This window comes from Prunus dulcis, chromosome 1 (genome assembly GCF_902201215.1).
Source record: "Prunus dulcis chromosome 1, ALMONDv2, whole genome shotgun sequence".
NCBI classification, from domain to species: domain Eukaryota; kingdom Viridiplantae; phylum Streptophyta; class Magnoliopsida; order Rosales; family Rosaceae; genus Prunus; species Prunus dulcis.
In genome coordinates, this window is record NC_047650.1 from 6,804,547 (window position 1) to 6,820,715 (window position 16,169).

At 37.5% G+C, this 16,169-nt stretch overlaps 3 protein-coding genes across 3 annotated transcripts; 2 read left to right on the forward strand and 1 right to left on the reverse strand.

Moving 5' to 3' along the window:
* Window positions 1–2,028: 2,028 nt before the first annotated feature.
* On the forward strand, window positions 2,029–3,706 carry LOC117635317 (xyloglucan endotransglucosylase/hydrolase protein 22-like). The gene is made up of 3 exons (XM_034369659.1): window positions 2,029–2,552; window positions 2,660–2,853; window positions 3,214–3,706. The coding sequence occupies exons 1-3, from the start codon at window positions 2,304–2,306 to the stop codon at window positions 3,623–3,625; spliced, it is 855 nt and encodes a 284-aa protein (XP_034225550.1). The 5' UTR covers window positions 2,029–2,303; the 3' UTR covers window positions 3,626–3,706.
* A 1,425-nt stretch (window positions 3,707–5,131) lies between these two features.
* LOC117636760 (probable xyloglucan endotransglucosylase/hydrolase protein 23) lies at window positions 5,132–6,580 on the forward strand. Its single transcript, XM_034371422.1, has 3 exons — window positions 5,132–5,522; window positions 5,611–5,804; window positions 6,025–6,580. Exons 1-3 carry the CDS (start codon window positions 5,241–5,243, stop codon window positions 6,437–6,439), a joined length of 891 nt encoding a protein of 296 aa, XP_034227313.1. The 5' UTR covers window positions 5,132–5,240; the 3' UTR covers window positions 6,440–6,580.
* A 3,843-nt stretch (window positions 6,581–10,423) lies between these two features.
* Window positions 10,424–11,467, reverse strand: LOC117631925 (uncharacterized mitochondrial protein AtMg00810-like). Its single transcript, XM_034365303.1, has one exon. The coding sequence runs from the start codon at window positions 11,465–11,467 to the stop codon at window positions 10,424–10,426; it is 1,044 nt and encodes a 347-aa protein (XP_034221194.1).
* Between the last annotated feature and the right edge of the window lie 4,702 nt (window positions 11,468–16,169).

Genomic DNA, 16,169 nt, shown 5'->3' on the forward strand with positions numbered 1-16,169 from the left:
TCTATCTTTTCACTATCTCTCACTCTCTCATCTCTCTATCACTATCTTATCTAATTCTCTCACTTCTCCCTCTCATTCTCACTCACTCTCAATCTTGCCAAAAGGTATATTCTCTCCAAATTTTAAAATTTTTTCATTAATATGTGTTTTTGGAGTTAGTTTTGAGTTTGTGTGGGGTTTGGGGTTGAGTAAAAGGGAGAGATTGGAGTTTGGGTTGGATTTGTGGTATAACAATTTTAGGGGAGATTATGCATTCTTTTTTTTGTTGTTGTTGTTATTTGACCATATTTGTTTTTTTTTGTAGGTAATCATTGAGACTTTGATGGCTAAAGTTGAGGATTAGGAAGCTATCAAAACATATTATCCACCACTACCACCACAATATGCTTGTATTAGGATTTTACTTTGTTAATTCATGTGTACATTTTGAATAATATATAGATATAAATATTTATTGGATAATTTGATCACTATTTTTCATATGTAATTTTATTTTGAATATGTCAATTTAAATTAAAGTAATTAAGAAAAATCTTACAATTAAATTAAATTTAAAAAGTAAAAATTTGAAAAAATTACTATAATTAAATTAATATCAATTTAAATTAAAGTGATTTAAAAAAAAATCATACAATTAAATTATATTTAAAAAGTAAAAATTTGAATAAATTAATATTAAAGAAATAATAATAAAAAGTAAAAATTAGTTTATTTTAATTAAAAAAATTTAAAACACAAAAAAATATTTCGTCGCGCAAATATTTGCGCGACGTTATTGTTCGTCGCGCAAAACTCTAAAAATGTGGGCTGGTACCAAAAATGGAACGCGGGAATTTTTTATTTTTTAAATTTTTTTGAGACTTTGCACGACCAATGTTTTTTGTCGCGCAAAACTTTGCGCGACGAATATGTTTCGTCGCGCAAACCTTTGTGCGACCAATGTGTTTCGTAGCGCAAAGTTTTGCGGGACCAATATTTTTTCGTCGCGCAAAGTTACTTTACGCGACCAATATTTTTTCGTCGCGCGAAGTCACTTTGAGCGACCAATAAAAAACTTGGTCGCGCAAAGTCTTTCTTCACGATCTTTGCGCGACGGATTCTGCGCGACGAAGTTTTTGTCGCGTTAAAATTTGTGCGACTACAATGTATTTTGCGCGACGAAATTCTCTTCGTCGCGCAAAGTGTAAAATGTAGTAGTGAGTTTAGTTCAATAGAATTCATGTCAAAATCAGTTACCTCACTATCCTTTTTCTATGTTCAACTCTAGTTAGACTAGATCAGGTTTCAATGCATATTGTCTCTAACCCCTTTAATATATTTTCTTTTTTTTTTAGTACAAATGATAGTTTAAATTACAGGAAAGAAGGATTTCTCACACACAACCAAGATGCCATAGAGCACTACTGGAAAATTGAGTAGAAGTCATTTTTTCCTAGCCACTATATTTAAATGGTGGCCATTGTTTCACAATGGGACACGTGGAATTCCATGTGAATTAACAAGAACCACCTTGCAAGGGTAAATACTCATGGGTGACCGATAGTAAAGTACTACCGTGAGAGAATGGTGAAAAAAACCCCATCAAAGAGTGAAATAGAATGTTAAACCGTAAGCTTTCAAGCAGTGGGAGGGGCCCTGGGCTCTGACGGCGTGCCTGTAGGCTAAACCTCTCTAATATTCTTTAATTTGAAAACTACTTGCATAATATATTCATTTACTTATCTGCAAGGAACTAATTTAGGTTTGTACTAGGGGAGGAAGAACCTGCTAGTAGTGTGGTGAGTAATTCGACCAAGGCTGGGCAGCTTGCCAAATAAAAATCTGAACCCCCAAGACAAAAATAAAAAATAAAAAATGGTCAAAAAGCTCTCAAAGCGTGTTATCTAGTGAAGGTTGCATGGTTTGTGCACTTGTGTGACATGCACATTTTCACACATCAAAACAAGGACTACTCTCATTCCTTGCCACCTGTGTCCACCTATTCTTCTCTACCTCACAACTTGGCACTCTGGGATTATTATCTTCTCTCTCTCTCTCTCTCTCTCTCTCTCTCTCTCTCTCTCTCTCTCTCTCTCATCACTTTTAAATTGCAAAACCATGCCTCCCAAATCTCACCAACTCACCAAAATTTTACACCTTCGTAAGTCTTTCTTGCCCCGCCACTATACATACTTCTCTTGCTCTCTTACCCATTATTCAAAGCATTTATAGGATTTCTGCTCCCTCCCACACAAACCAATATCCAATCAAATTAGAAATATAACTAAACCCTAAATTAGTCAGTGGCTTCGTTTTGTTTTCCAATGTTGTTAATGTTGCTATTGGTTAGTTCCATTTTGGTTTGCTATGCTGGAAACTTGAACGGAGATTTCGACATTACATGGGGAGATGGCCGTGGAAAAATACTCAACAACGGTCAGCTCCTAACCTTGTCACTCGACAGAGCCTCTGGCTCGGGCTTCCAATCCAAGCACGAGTATCTCTTTGGAAAAATTGACATGCAGATCAAGCTTGTCCCTGGAAACTCTGCTGGCACTGTCACTACCTACTATGTGAGTCACGTGCCTCTAATTTTATATTAATATTTGCATAAAACTTTTTAATTTTTGGAGACTGGTGAGTCTTACATTAATTAATTATATATGCTTTTTTGTTGCAGCTATCATCAAAAAGGTCAACATGGGATGAGATTGATTTGGAGTTCTTGGGGAATCTGAGTGGTGATCCTTACATTCTTCACACCAATATATATACCCAAGGCAAAGGCGATAGAGAGCAACAATTCTACCTCTGGTTCGACCCCACCTCTAATTTTCATACCTACTCTATCCTCTGGAATCCCCAACGCATCATGTAAGCAAAATGTTATTTTTCGAAAACAGTCTAACATGTTATGATGTCAAATTTTATTTCTGTACGTGGGTGTAAAACAAATGTTATTTTATCAACACTTTGACAAGTTATGTTATTATATTCTTAATTTTATTAGTAAAGGGGTTTTTTTGGGTCAAATAAACCCTAATTTTGGGTTTTTCATGGGAAATGAAAAATGTCTATAATATAGGAGTTACATGGACCTTTCTCTTACGAACCCTAATTCTATTTACCACGTTATTCTTATTTGAAAATATGGTAATATAAATTGCCCACATATTAAACGAAAATTTATTTGATGAATTTAAATTAAATTAAATTATAATTTTCCGTTGTTAGATTATCTGTTGATGGCACACCCATTAGAGAGTTCAAGAACCTAGAGGCATCCATTGGAGTTCCTTTCCCAAAGAGCCAACCAATGAGGATTTTCTCTAGCCTCTGGAATGCTGATGACTGGGCAACAAGAGGAGGGCTGGTCAAGACAGATTGGTCACAAGCTCCATTCACAGCCTCCTATCAAAACTTCAACGCCAATGCTTGCGTATGGTCTTCTGGTGCATCTTCTTGTAGCTCATCATCATCTTCGACGTCAAGACCTACCAGTAAATCGTGGCTCAAAGAAGTTCTTGATACCTCAAAGCAAGAGAGGCTCAAGTGGGTCCAAAAGAATTACATGATCTATAACTATTGTATAGATATAAAGCGCTTCCCTCAAGGCCTCCCTCCTGAATGTAGAATAAAACTCTAGATGGATGTAATAAAATAAGAATTATTTACATTAACACCTCTGTGATTTCACATTCACAAAAACTCATACCATTAATTTTCCACCTAAAAATTGTTGATGTCATAATTTTGTTTTTCAAATGACAATGTTAACCTTGAAGATTAGATTGCACGTGCACTGTAAGCTCTAATCAATGTCAATTTTTTTCAATGGAAAATGTAAGAAATGAGCTCTACTCACTGTCAATTTTTTAGATGAAAAATGAAAGAAATGAGTTTTGTGAAAATAATTTGAAATTGTAAAGATATTAGTGTAATTTCAAAAACCAACCTTAATCTAGAATTGTGTATTCTTATTAATAGTATCTATCATTAGTTTTCAATTATATGTATTACTGATTTCGGTTGCAATACTGATTTACCATTGTCCTTTATGACTAGAGTAGAACCAAGAAGAATTTTGTTCTTTTCTGAGTTTGCAAGAAGCTTTTCTTGAGGATCAATTCCCCAAATAAAGTCAGAAAGTAGGTTTCAATTTTTGAGATGCGATGCAGTCGTAGGAGGCGAGTCTTGGACTGTTATCATGACCAATGGTTATATGACAACACATTTGAATAACTTGCGTGTTCTGAACAATTCATTTCTAGTTAAAGAACTAATTCCTTGAACATTGAAGCTATTTCTACCCCGTTCTGACCGTGGTGGTGACAACCTTTGAAATATAAGTCGCCCATATCCATGTGTAGGGTTTTGAAAACATATATAATGTTTAAAAAGGAGATAATGAGAGGAAACTAATTGTTGTTTAAAATTTAAAATCTTTTATTTTCATACAACGATTTATAAAATGATGTAAGTTTCTTTTATTAAAACTACTAATTAATAAATAAGTATATATTTGTTTTAATACAAGTAATAGTCTAAACTACGAGAGAATGAGAGTTTCTCACACATTAATACTACTAAGGTGTTATAAGGGGCATGCATATACACATGAAACATATAAATCACAAATAGATAAAAGAGAGAAAAATAAATAAAGACTATAATGAACAAATTTGATTATAAATAAAAAGGAGTTTGGTGATCGTAACAGTTTGCAACATCAAACACGTCATGCAATGCGATTTTTAGGCCCAAACAGGTATTGCCTTATGCTAATGATGATTTTGTTTTCTCCTCTCACCTGTTCAAACGTGTGGATATGGCTTTTGGTCCACACTCCACAACATATAAAGATATACATATATAATATTATTGTCGGTGGTGGGGTGGTTTGGTTTTGGATAGAACCAAGCAAATGGTCCAAGTTTTGGTAAAGGGAAGGCTAAAGGTAAACTGGGCCTCACCTCCCCCATGCAAACACTTTCCTCACTTAAAAAATCTGTTCAAAACCGCGTCCTGTAAATAATTCCCCTTTGCATTTATGAGAAATCTAACTGGGCACAGCTAGCAAATTGAACCTTCCAATCTCCTTCCCTTCAGTCAGAACCACATCATCTCCACTACTATATAAAGCACAAGCCATGCTATATTTCTATGCACACCAAACTCTCATATCAAAGCAACATAGCTCTCTCTATCTCTCTCTCCATCTGAATATTTCTCCTCTTTTTACTCATTTCCAAAGAAAACCCATGGCTTCCTTTAAATCATCTCTTTCATTTATACTACTGATTGCTCTTCTTGCTGCTAGCTCTTTGGTAGTTGCCAATGCCGGTAACTTCAACCAGGACTTCCAGATAACATGGGGAGACGGTCGAGCTAAGATTCTCAACAATGGCGAGCTTCTTACTCTCTCACTTGACAAAGCCTCTGGCTCTGGCTTTCAATCCAAAAATGAATATTTGTTTGGCAAGATTGATATGCAGCTCAAGCTTGTCCCTGGAAATTCTGCTGGCACTGTCACAGCCTACTATGTAAGTTCATTTTTGGAATATATATTTCACTTCCATTTTCTTGAAGCTTTCTTGTATCTGACTGATAAATTTTTGTTGATTTTTGCAGTTATCCTCAAAAGGGTCAACCTGGGATGAGATAGATTTTGAGTTCTTGGGGAACTTGAGTGGTGATCCTTACATTCTTCATACCAATGTCTTCAGCCAAGGCAAAGGAAACAGAGAGCAACAATTCTATCTCTGGTTTGACCCAACTGCTGATTTCCACACCTATTCAATTCTTTGGAACCCACAGCGCATTGTGTAAGTAACCCAATAACCCAAATCTTGTTCAAATCAAGTTTCAACTTTCAATATGCCAATGCGGTCTTAGATTTAGTGGTAGAACTGTTGGCAACTTGGCATGCAGACTAGTGGTCTGCGATCTCTCATGCCACCGTGTGGTCTGCGGTTTAAATATATGTATTTTTTCCTTCTATAGTCCATTCTCCACTAACTTTACTCTGTGTTTGCTCTGTTTCAGCTTCTCTGTAGATGGCACTCCCATCAGAGAGTTCAAGAACCAAGAATCCAACGGTGTTCCGTTCCCAAAGAACCAACCAATGAGGATCTACTCAAGCCTTTGGAATGCAGATGATTGGGCCACAAGGGGTGGGCTTATCAAAACAGATTGGAGCAGAGCTCCTTTCACTGCTTCCTACAGGAACTTCAATGCCAAAAATGCTTGTGTTTCATCAAATGGAGCTTCTTCATGCAGCTCATCGTCATCTCCAAATTCTTCCTCTTCTGCATCAACTAGCAACGCATGGCTCTCAGAAGAGCTTGATTTAACAAGGCAGGAGAGGCTCAGATGGGTGCAGAAAAACTACATGATCTATAATTACTGCACTGACGCTAAGCGATTTCCCCAGGGCCTCCCTACAGAATGCAAGTCATAAATGGCTTAAATTAAACCCATGTTTTAATTCTTTAATCTAAAATTCTTTTGTTCTTTTTCCATGCGTACCTTATTCAATTTATTTTCTGTTGTAATATAACTTCACGTTCTAATAATATATACAAGGGTCCAATTAACTTTATTTTCAAATAGTTTTCTTTTGGGCCGTCATAGGGCTTCCCTTAGGCCTGGCTCAGATTGTACAGGATGCCAATCTCAAGCACTTTCTATAGGGTTGATTGGCTTGCCATTGGGCCCATCGAGGCCCTGCATAGTTTGTGAAATATAGATAATATATTATACGTACGTGTATTATTCGAAAATTTTCTTTTAAATATAGGGTGAAAACTTCAACCATTAAATAAAAATAATATTTTGTTTTATTTTATTTTCTTATCTCTATTTTTTTCAATAGTATGTAAACAATAAGGATAACATACACGAATAATGTGCATTATTACAATTTTCTATTTTAAAAAAACATGTATTATAATTGAAAAATAACTACGTATACAGTACACGAATAATGTGCTTTTTTAGACATGTCCTAACCCTAAACTTGGTCCTTTTTCTCCTTTTTGACAACCAACCCTTCCTCAGTTAGGGGTGAGGTGGCCATTACCCCTCCTCCCCTCACCTCCGCCCCTTTTCTCCCTTCCTCTCATCCTCTCCCCTTCTTCTTTTCCCATATTTTTTCTCTCTCATCCTCTCTCCCTCTCTTTCCACTTTCCTAGAGCTCTTGTTGGTCTCTCTCTCTCTCCCTTTCTTCTTCTCCTCCTCTTACTCTTTCCATACAGGGATGGACCCATAATTTCAAAATGGCGTGGCCTAAATTTACCTTATGTACAAACCTGCTCGATGGTATGATTGATAATTCATAAGTCTCAACTGTAAATCCCTAATTGATACTTCATAAACCCTAAATCTTCAAAATTTCAACATCAACAAATTTAGAGAAGCAAATTAAAGAAGATGAAGAATTGAAGATTACCTCCTTTAATTAAGTCTTGAAGAATGACATGGGTGATGGCTTTGGCTTGCACTACATGCAGGAGGGATGATTTTTTTTTTTTTTTTCCGAAGAATGGTTCTTAGGTAACTCAGCAAAGAGAGAATGAATGTTTTTTGCATAAGTGGTCTCGTGTGGGGTAACTTTGTATTTTTTATTAGTCAGACGTGGTCTAGTGTAGGTTTGTTAATGGGATTTTATTTGTGTGTTGGGTTCGTTTTAATTTTTTGGGTAAACTACAGTAAACCCCCCAACTTATAAGGTTATTTACGAGTTCATATTTGATTTTGGAGACATTTACGAGTACATACTCAACGTCAACGTCGGGAAAAACCTACAATTTGCCCCTTCCGTTAGCGAAATCGTCAAAAAATCCGTTATCTACCTATGTGGCATTTATGAGACCTATTTTTTAATTGACATGGACTTACAGGTGGACAAATAAATAATAAAAAATTATATACATGTTAAAAATAATTTTTAAATAATATTAAAATCATTAAAAATGAAAAATAAATAAAATCTCCACTCTCTTCTCCTACCCAGCCAACTCTCTCTTCCTCCCGACTCAACCCCACCTCTCAACCACCCCTCTCCTGTCGCCCACCAAAACCCATTAGGAAAAAAAAACCATCAGACCCACCCTCCATCCCTCCCTCCCTACCCAGCAGCCTGAAATCTCTCAGCCCACCCCAGCCTAACACCAACCCCAAGTCTCTAAGCCCCGACATCCAACATCCAAAATGAATTAAACCCAGAAAAGAAAACAGCTAGAAATCAAAGCATCCAAAGCTAAACATTAGATCAAGTGTAGAGAGACACAGAAACAAGAGAACTTTAAGAGAAAGAGAGAGAGACAGACGTTTCTGAAGGCCTCATGAAAAAAAATAAAAAAAATAAAAAAAACCGCTTCTACTACAGATTGGAGATGTGGGAGATGCAGAAACAAAAGCCAAAAGAAGCCACAGATAAGGCTTCAAATTAATGCCTCAAATCCCCTGCTTCTTTTTATTCTTTTTAATCTTGGTACTTGTACACACACAAAATAAAGCAAAGCAACATTGTTAAAGAACTTTATCTAATTTGTGCTATAAAATAAAAAATAAAAAAAAACCACTTCTGCTCCAGATTACTATGGCGCAGAGACTTGAACTGGGAAATGGAGATTCTTTTCTCTCTTGCAATCATCTCTGCTGGGCACCCATTTGGGTTTTCCTCAAAACTTTGAGAATTCACATTGGCATCCATCACTTGGAGCACAGATCTTACCATGTCCTTTAACAGAGCCACTATTTGAATTCGAACCCTAAGGTTGCAGAACACTAAAAAGCCCCAATTTCAAGCTTCGCTCGATCAAAGGAGGAGCTTTATGTGGCTGAGGAGATCGATGACCTTGTGGTGAATTCGGAGTCGATACGGGTTTGGGGGTTGTCTGCGAGATGTCTTTGGGAGATTTTGAAGAGGCAGAGGGACACGAAGAAATGGAACACGATCTAGGGTTGAAGAAATCTGGGGGGGAAGAAATCGGGGAGAGAGAGAATCTTGGTAGGGTTTTTAATTTTTTTTAAATTTATAATTTAATATATTTAATTTTAAAAAATAATTTTAAAAGTAAATTTTTTATTATTTTTTGTCCACGTGGAATTCCATGTCAATTAAAAAATGGGTTCCACAAATGCCACATAGACAGATAATAGATTTTCTGACGATCTCGCTAACGGATGGGGCAAATTATAGGTTTTCTGCGATATTGAGTATGTACTCTTAAGTATCCCAAAAATCGGATATAAACTTGTAAATGACCCTATAGATTGAGGGATTTACTGGAGTTTACCCTACTTTTGTATTGTTATTAACTTATTTGTCAGACATGTAAGATATGTTTGTTAATGAGATTTTAATTGGCTGGGTTGGGGATGTCATGTGGGCTGGGCTGGGCTGGGCTGTGGTATTATTTTAGTCTACAAAAAATAAACTCACCTAGGCTACAACGTAGGTTAGCCTGGATGTAGGACCGTGCATGTCTCCATATCTACTTGGATCTTAGGTTTTTATTGGGCACGCGGTTGGGTCACAGTTCGCTGAGGTGTTTTTTACCTTCTAAGTTGTGAAGAGGAATGTTGGTCCATTTTTGTGAGGAAGATTTCACATATTAAGCGAAATTATTTTTATATTTCTTTGCATATTTATGGTTCAAACATTCTAGAACACATTGTCACACGACTTCCCCGTAGGGGATCTTTTAAGTTAAACTGTTCAGCTCTTGTATGTTTGAAGAAAACAAAAATGAAAGTTGAGAATAAACGTTGGAAATGAGGATTTTTGACTTTGATGGGGGGTTTGGGGTTGGAGAAATTGTGCGCATGTTGAGTTCTTAAAGGATGTCTATCCAATTTGTAATAATACTACACATCGTTAATCCATGATGCCCAGCCCAAGACGGTAATGAACTTTCGGTTCGTGACAGTATGAGCTTCATTTACTTTTGTGGTATAAGAAATTTATCCCCCTTTTTTTTTTCTTAAAGGAGAGCATCAAGAGCTCTTATACAAGATGAGTTGGTAAAGTTTTTAAAATAAAGTAAGCAAGAGAGAAATGTTTGACAAAATATTCCACAATTGCCCGCGCAGTAGAGGAGCTCTAATCTGGATGGCAGGTTGCTTCTTCAAATATTCAGATTCAAGATTCTTTGGTAAAATTGACATGGATAAAGTTGATGAGTTTTTCGATTTATTAATTCCTAAAACTATTCTTGGACTGTCATATGCTAACAAAGCTGAAGGAAGAAGAAGACAGAGAGTTCTAGAATATTCATAGAGAGGAATTTAGAGAAATTATTACTTTTGCTTTTTGTATTTCTCATTTCATGAATCCAATACACATGGGATTACAGACTTTATACTACAGCAGAAATTACGTGGATTATACTAACAATCTAACCATAATGACACGTCAGCTAACAACCTTCCCAGCTGACTAACCTTTAGCCAAATATCCCCCCTCAATCTCAGCTGGGCGACCCAGTCTGAGATTGATACAATGCTTTGAGAATACAGGACCATGTAATCCCTTTGTGAACACATCAACAACTTGATCATCGGTTGGTATATACTGCACATGAAAATCTTTACTCTGGACACGTTCTCGGATGAAGTGGAAATCAATATCTAAGTGTTTGATTCGTGAATGAAACACTGGATTTGAGCTCAAAGCTAAGGCAGAGAGATTGTCACAGTGTAGTAAAGGAGGCTCAGGCAGAAACTCATGCATATCAGCCAACACTTGACGAATCCAAACAACATCAGCTGCTGTATTGGCTAATGCTCGATACTCGGCTTCCGTAGAGCTGCGAGAGACCGAGCCTTGCTCCCTGGACTGCCAAGAAATTGGATTATTTCCAAGAAATACTACAAAGCCTGTAGTTGACCTGTGTGTAGAAGCATCTCCAGCCCAATCTGCGTCGCTAAAAGCGCTAAGTTGCATAGGTCCAGGGGAAAATTTGATGCCATATTGCAGAGTACCTTGTAGGTATCTCAAGATACGCTTAACCTGAAAGAAGTGAGAATCTGTAGATGCTGTCATGTATTGGCAGACAGAGTTCACAGCAAAGGCAATATCAGGTCTTGTAAAAGTAAGGTACTGCAATGCTCCTACTAAACGACGATACAACGTTGGATCTTTTAACAATTCACCATCTGTGCTAAGTACCTGGGAATATGGTTTACAGGGAGTGGAACAAGCTTTACATTGAGTCATGCATGCTTTAGCTAACAACTCCTTGGCATACTTATACTGATTCACAAAGATACCACCTGAGCTGGGATAAGAAATTTGTAGACCTAAGAAGTAAGTCAACAACCCCAGATCTTTCAATTCAAATACTGAGGACAAATCATCAATAACCTCTTGAATGAGAGCATCACTTGAACCTGTTACGATAATATCATCGACATATAAAAGTAAAGCTAAAACATCTGATCCAGTGTTTTTAACAAACAAACTCGGATCTGATTGAGACATACTCGAGGATCTCGACGAGTGTCAAACAAAATTATGATTTATAATACGCTTTGAATGCACTCGAGACTTTTCTAATGCAGATTATAAGAAGTGTATTCACATTGCAATAAGAGAACTTCTAGATCATAATTATGAAAATATAGATAGACGTGCTCTTTTTAAGAGTTGTTACATTCGATATGAACGTTACCGCTTTTAAAGAAACGTGATTAGCTTGCCAGTAGTTACATAAGAAAATTCTTATGTGTAAAATGGCCTCATGGATGTGTGATACATTTGGCTATAATGCAACGCAGGAGGTGCGAGCTCTATAAAACATAATGAGGTTGTGTCATGCTCTATTGATGCCACGCGTTAATTTATAAAACAAAACAAGAACTTAAATAAATTGAAAACAAAACGAGCAACCACAGCTATAGGAGATGCGCACAAAGGCCGTCTGAGCAATGCCAACTGTTCCAAAAAACAATATCCATATCCATAACTTGTCCATTTCGGATTAGACAAATACTAAAAAGTAAAAAAATCAATAAAAACTTGCCCATATCTTAGCACACAAATTCATTTTCCACTCTGCTAAAATAAATAAATAAATATATGTTCATTTTCCACTGGGATTTTGAGGCAAACATTCCATTCCTCACCCTCCCACCTCCCCAAAAACTCCAATGAAAGTTTCTTATTTTATTTTTCTCAAGCACTAACATCTTATATTACAAGATTAAAAAAAATAATAGTCTTAAAAAATTTAAAAATTTTAGAATTGCATTCATAATTCAGCCAAAAAAATCACTAGTCACAGATGGTCAATACAAACTAACCATAAAGGGCCATTACAATAATGAAGAGGTTTAACATCAAAATTAAGACAATCTGGTGCACCTCCACTAACGATTATGTATGATTGAAGAAATTTTGGCATAGGCATCCCAACTAAGATTGCAAACTCAGAAAAATCAAAAAGAGATAAAGCTTAAAAAAAAAAAAAACCATAACAATATAAATAATATTCTAAAAAAGGAGAGATGAAAAGCTCTCACAAAGGAAATGTGAAAAACTTTCACAAAAGTAGAGGTGAAAACTACACAGATAACCCAAAGAGTCTTTGTGACTTATTCCAAACATAAATAAACCGCAAAAAGGATGGTGATGGAGATCTGACGCCAAAACGCAAGTGGAGATCCGACTTCAAGAAGTAGCTACTTATGATAGTTGAAGGAAAATCATAACAAAACGAAAACAAATAGGGAAAACCTTTTGTCTCTGGAAATGAGGAAAGAAGAGAGGGAGGAAGAGGAGAGGGGAGAGGGGAGGAAGAACATTAACTTCCTCCCCCCTCAAAGTGAAAATGGCTCTAGGAATTTTTTTGGGGAGAGAAGGACTAGGGTTTTTTCAAAGGCTTATTTATGTACATGCCCCATGTGCTTTCAAAGTTGTCTTAGGTTACCATATGTGCTAAACGTCTCAAAATACCCCTACACTTTTAAAAACTATCCCCCTACACTTTTAAAAACTATCTCACGTTACCCGTTTCATTAGTATTAAGAGACGTTCCATTATGTGGTGTGGGCCCCACTTCTTTTAAATCATTTAACAATGGAGAGTAAGGGTTATTCAGTTTCAAAAAGGAGAAAATTGGGAGAATAGGGCTAGGATTAAGAAGAGGGCTAGGTTTATTCAACTCATTGCTCATCCATTTTGAAATTTGCAGAGCATGGTCCTAGCGACGATACCCTCAGAGCCGCTTGATGAAACCTTGGAGCTCAGGCTACTTCACGTCTCCCCCTTCAACCCGCCATTGATGGAGCACTGGCATAATGGAATCCCTAGGGTTTTGAACCCCACTGTGCAAAAGCTCAAATGGGGGGTGATGAGGAGGAGGGCAGCACCTCAGTTGTAATAACCCAAAACAAAATATCCTAAAATTAGTATTAATTTATTCTAGCGGAAAGACGACTTTGTCCTCACCTCTTTTAAGAGGGGGGACAAATTGACTTCTTGACCGAGAAGGAATTTGGCAATTCCACCTACGCCGTTGCGTAGAGCTTGACGATACGAGTTCGTAGACACGTGGCACGCCTAATTTCGAGTTGTAACTAACGAGAAAAGGTCTAAAAACGAAAAGGGCGTAAAAGGAATTTTGAATTTCTTATTGCTACAGTACCGCTACAGTACCCGAACTCTCTCTATTTTTCTCTCCTTCTTCTGGTTCGAGCACTCACACACTCTCTCTCTCTCTCTCTCTCCCTCCGATAGTTCAGAAAAACCAAAAGGGCAGCCACCTTCCAAGCCACCCCGACCCTCCGGAACGGACCCAGCAGCACCGGCCAGCTCCCGCCATCAACCTCAGCCCGTCCGCCGTCCTGCTGGAGCCGCTGGAAACTGCTGGAAAACGCAGCAGTTTTGGCCGATTTTCCAACCTCAGTTTCTCCCTCATCTGGACACCAAATCAGTCATGTGAGGCACCAGAGGCCAAACTAAACCACAGGAGGGACCTTCAAGAGGTCCAGCTAGCTCGGACCAGTGGTGAGTGGACCTTTCTTTTATAAAGGATTTTATGCAAATGAATTACATTATTTGATATGGAATAAGTATTTCTACAAGTTTTGAGCATGATTTATGCAGCTAAATACTTTGAGTTATATACAGTATTGAGATTATATGAGCAGCAGATCTTGAGCTTTTTATAACAAATAGCAGTAGCATTACTAATACAGTTAAATTATCAGATTTCAGAGAATTTTTACAAAAAGCGGAGTTTGAGATTTACATCAGATTAAATAGCAGTATAGTTTCCGATTTAACAAAAGTCAGCTATTTATCAGACTTTTCAGAAGTTTTCTCTTTTCTTGGGGCAGCACAGCTATAGATGAATTACAGATGCAGTTATTCAACAGATTTTTCAGAAATATTATTCTCTGTTTATATTACATTTTCTCAGCAGTTTATATATATATTGTTCTTAAACCAATGTGGGTACCCAGTTACAGAAACAGGTTGCCGTCAAATAAAACGATGTCTACGGACATCCAGGTTGCCTTCGGTTTATGTTGCCTTCGGTTTATGTTGCCTTCGGATATGATGATGTCTACGGACATCCAGGTTATTTCCAGTTACGTCAGTGCACTTGACAGTTGCCTCACGAGTTTCGGGGACGCTCGGACCGTGAGTGCCAGAATTTGAGGCTCGGCAGACTTGGTGTCCCGAGACCTGCCAGGATTGCGGCTCGGCTGACTTATGTCCCCGAGACCTGCCAGGATAGCGGATCAGGCTGACTACGGTCTCCTGTATCCTGCCTGAGCGACTCGAGCTGACTTCGTGTCCTCGAGGACCTGCCGGCGGGTCAGGCTGATCATAGTCCCCTGATTTCGCCAGTTTGCGGCTCGGGGAGCCTGTGTGACGCCCGAGACCTGCCAGGGGAATTGACGGATTAACAGAGGAATTGACGGATTAACAGAGGAATTGACGGTTACCAGGAATTGACGGATACCAGGAATTGACGGATACCAGGAATTGACGGAATTAAAAGGGTACACCCAGTTGGTAACTTTAAAGGAATTTCAGTGCAATTATGCGAATATTGATTTCAGTGATTTTATTTGAGTTTCTTAATATCGAGCAGCTTATACTTCTGTGTGTATAACTGTATATATATATGTTTACCTAAATGCTTTGGACTTATCATAACTCAAGTACAGTTTACAGATTCAGTTTTCTTATGAATATTATGTTTTTACTGTGGGGGTTATTTATGTTCATATACAGTTTCCCAGAACTTTATTTTTGGTCCACTCACACTTTGAAATGTTTTGCGCCCCCCAGGCAGTTGAGAGCGCAGGAATCCACCACCAGGCCTACTTCCAGCTTCCAAACTACTTCCGAAATGTAGGTTTTTATTGTAATTTACCTAAAGTCTTGTAATTAATTAGTAACTGCTCTGATATCTGGTTATAGTCGATAACCAGAATTGAGGAATATGTTAGTTACCCTATTCTGGCAGTTGGTGTGGTTTTATCAGTTTGTTTGACAGGTGGAATAATTTTGGGTTTAGACGAATACAGGGGAGACTCTGCCGAATTTTCAGCAAGAGTCTAAGGAAAGCTTTAACAGTATTTATTAGCAGAAAGGGGAAAGAGGTCATTGTGCCCGACATTTGCCAGGTGTCGGACACGCACAGGGCTTGGCCCGAATTCCAAAGCGGAAATTGGGTTGGGTCGTGTCATCAGTGGAGTAGAATAGTGCACCAAAAATCCTAGACATATTTTCATAAGGCTGCTGGACAGATTTTCATAAACCCTACCCTCTTCTCCCAATTTCCCCTTCTCACCCAATTTCCCCTTTTCTAAAACTGAATAACCCTTATTCTCCATTGTTAAGCTATTTAAAAGAAGTGAGGCCCACATCACGTAACGGAACGTCTCTTAATACTGACGGAACGAGTAACGTGAGACAATTTTTAAAAGTGTAGGGGTATTTTGAGACGTTTCAAAGCACATGTAGTAATCTAAGACAACTTTGAAAGTACAGAGGACATGTACATAAATAAGCCTTTTTCAAATTAACCTCCTCTAGCAATCTTCAGATTCTAATATAATTAGAATTATTATTAAGTGACAAATTTTTTGAAATTTAGGATACAACTATCTTATTTCTTGTTAATTTTAATTAATAGTGTATTATGTTTTATTTGTTTTGGGTGACA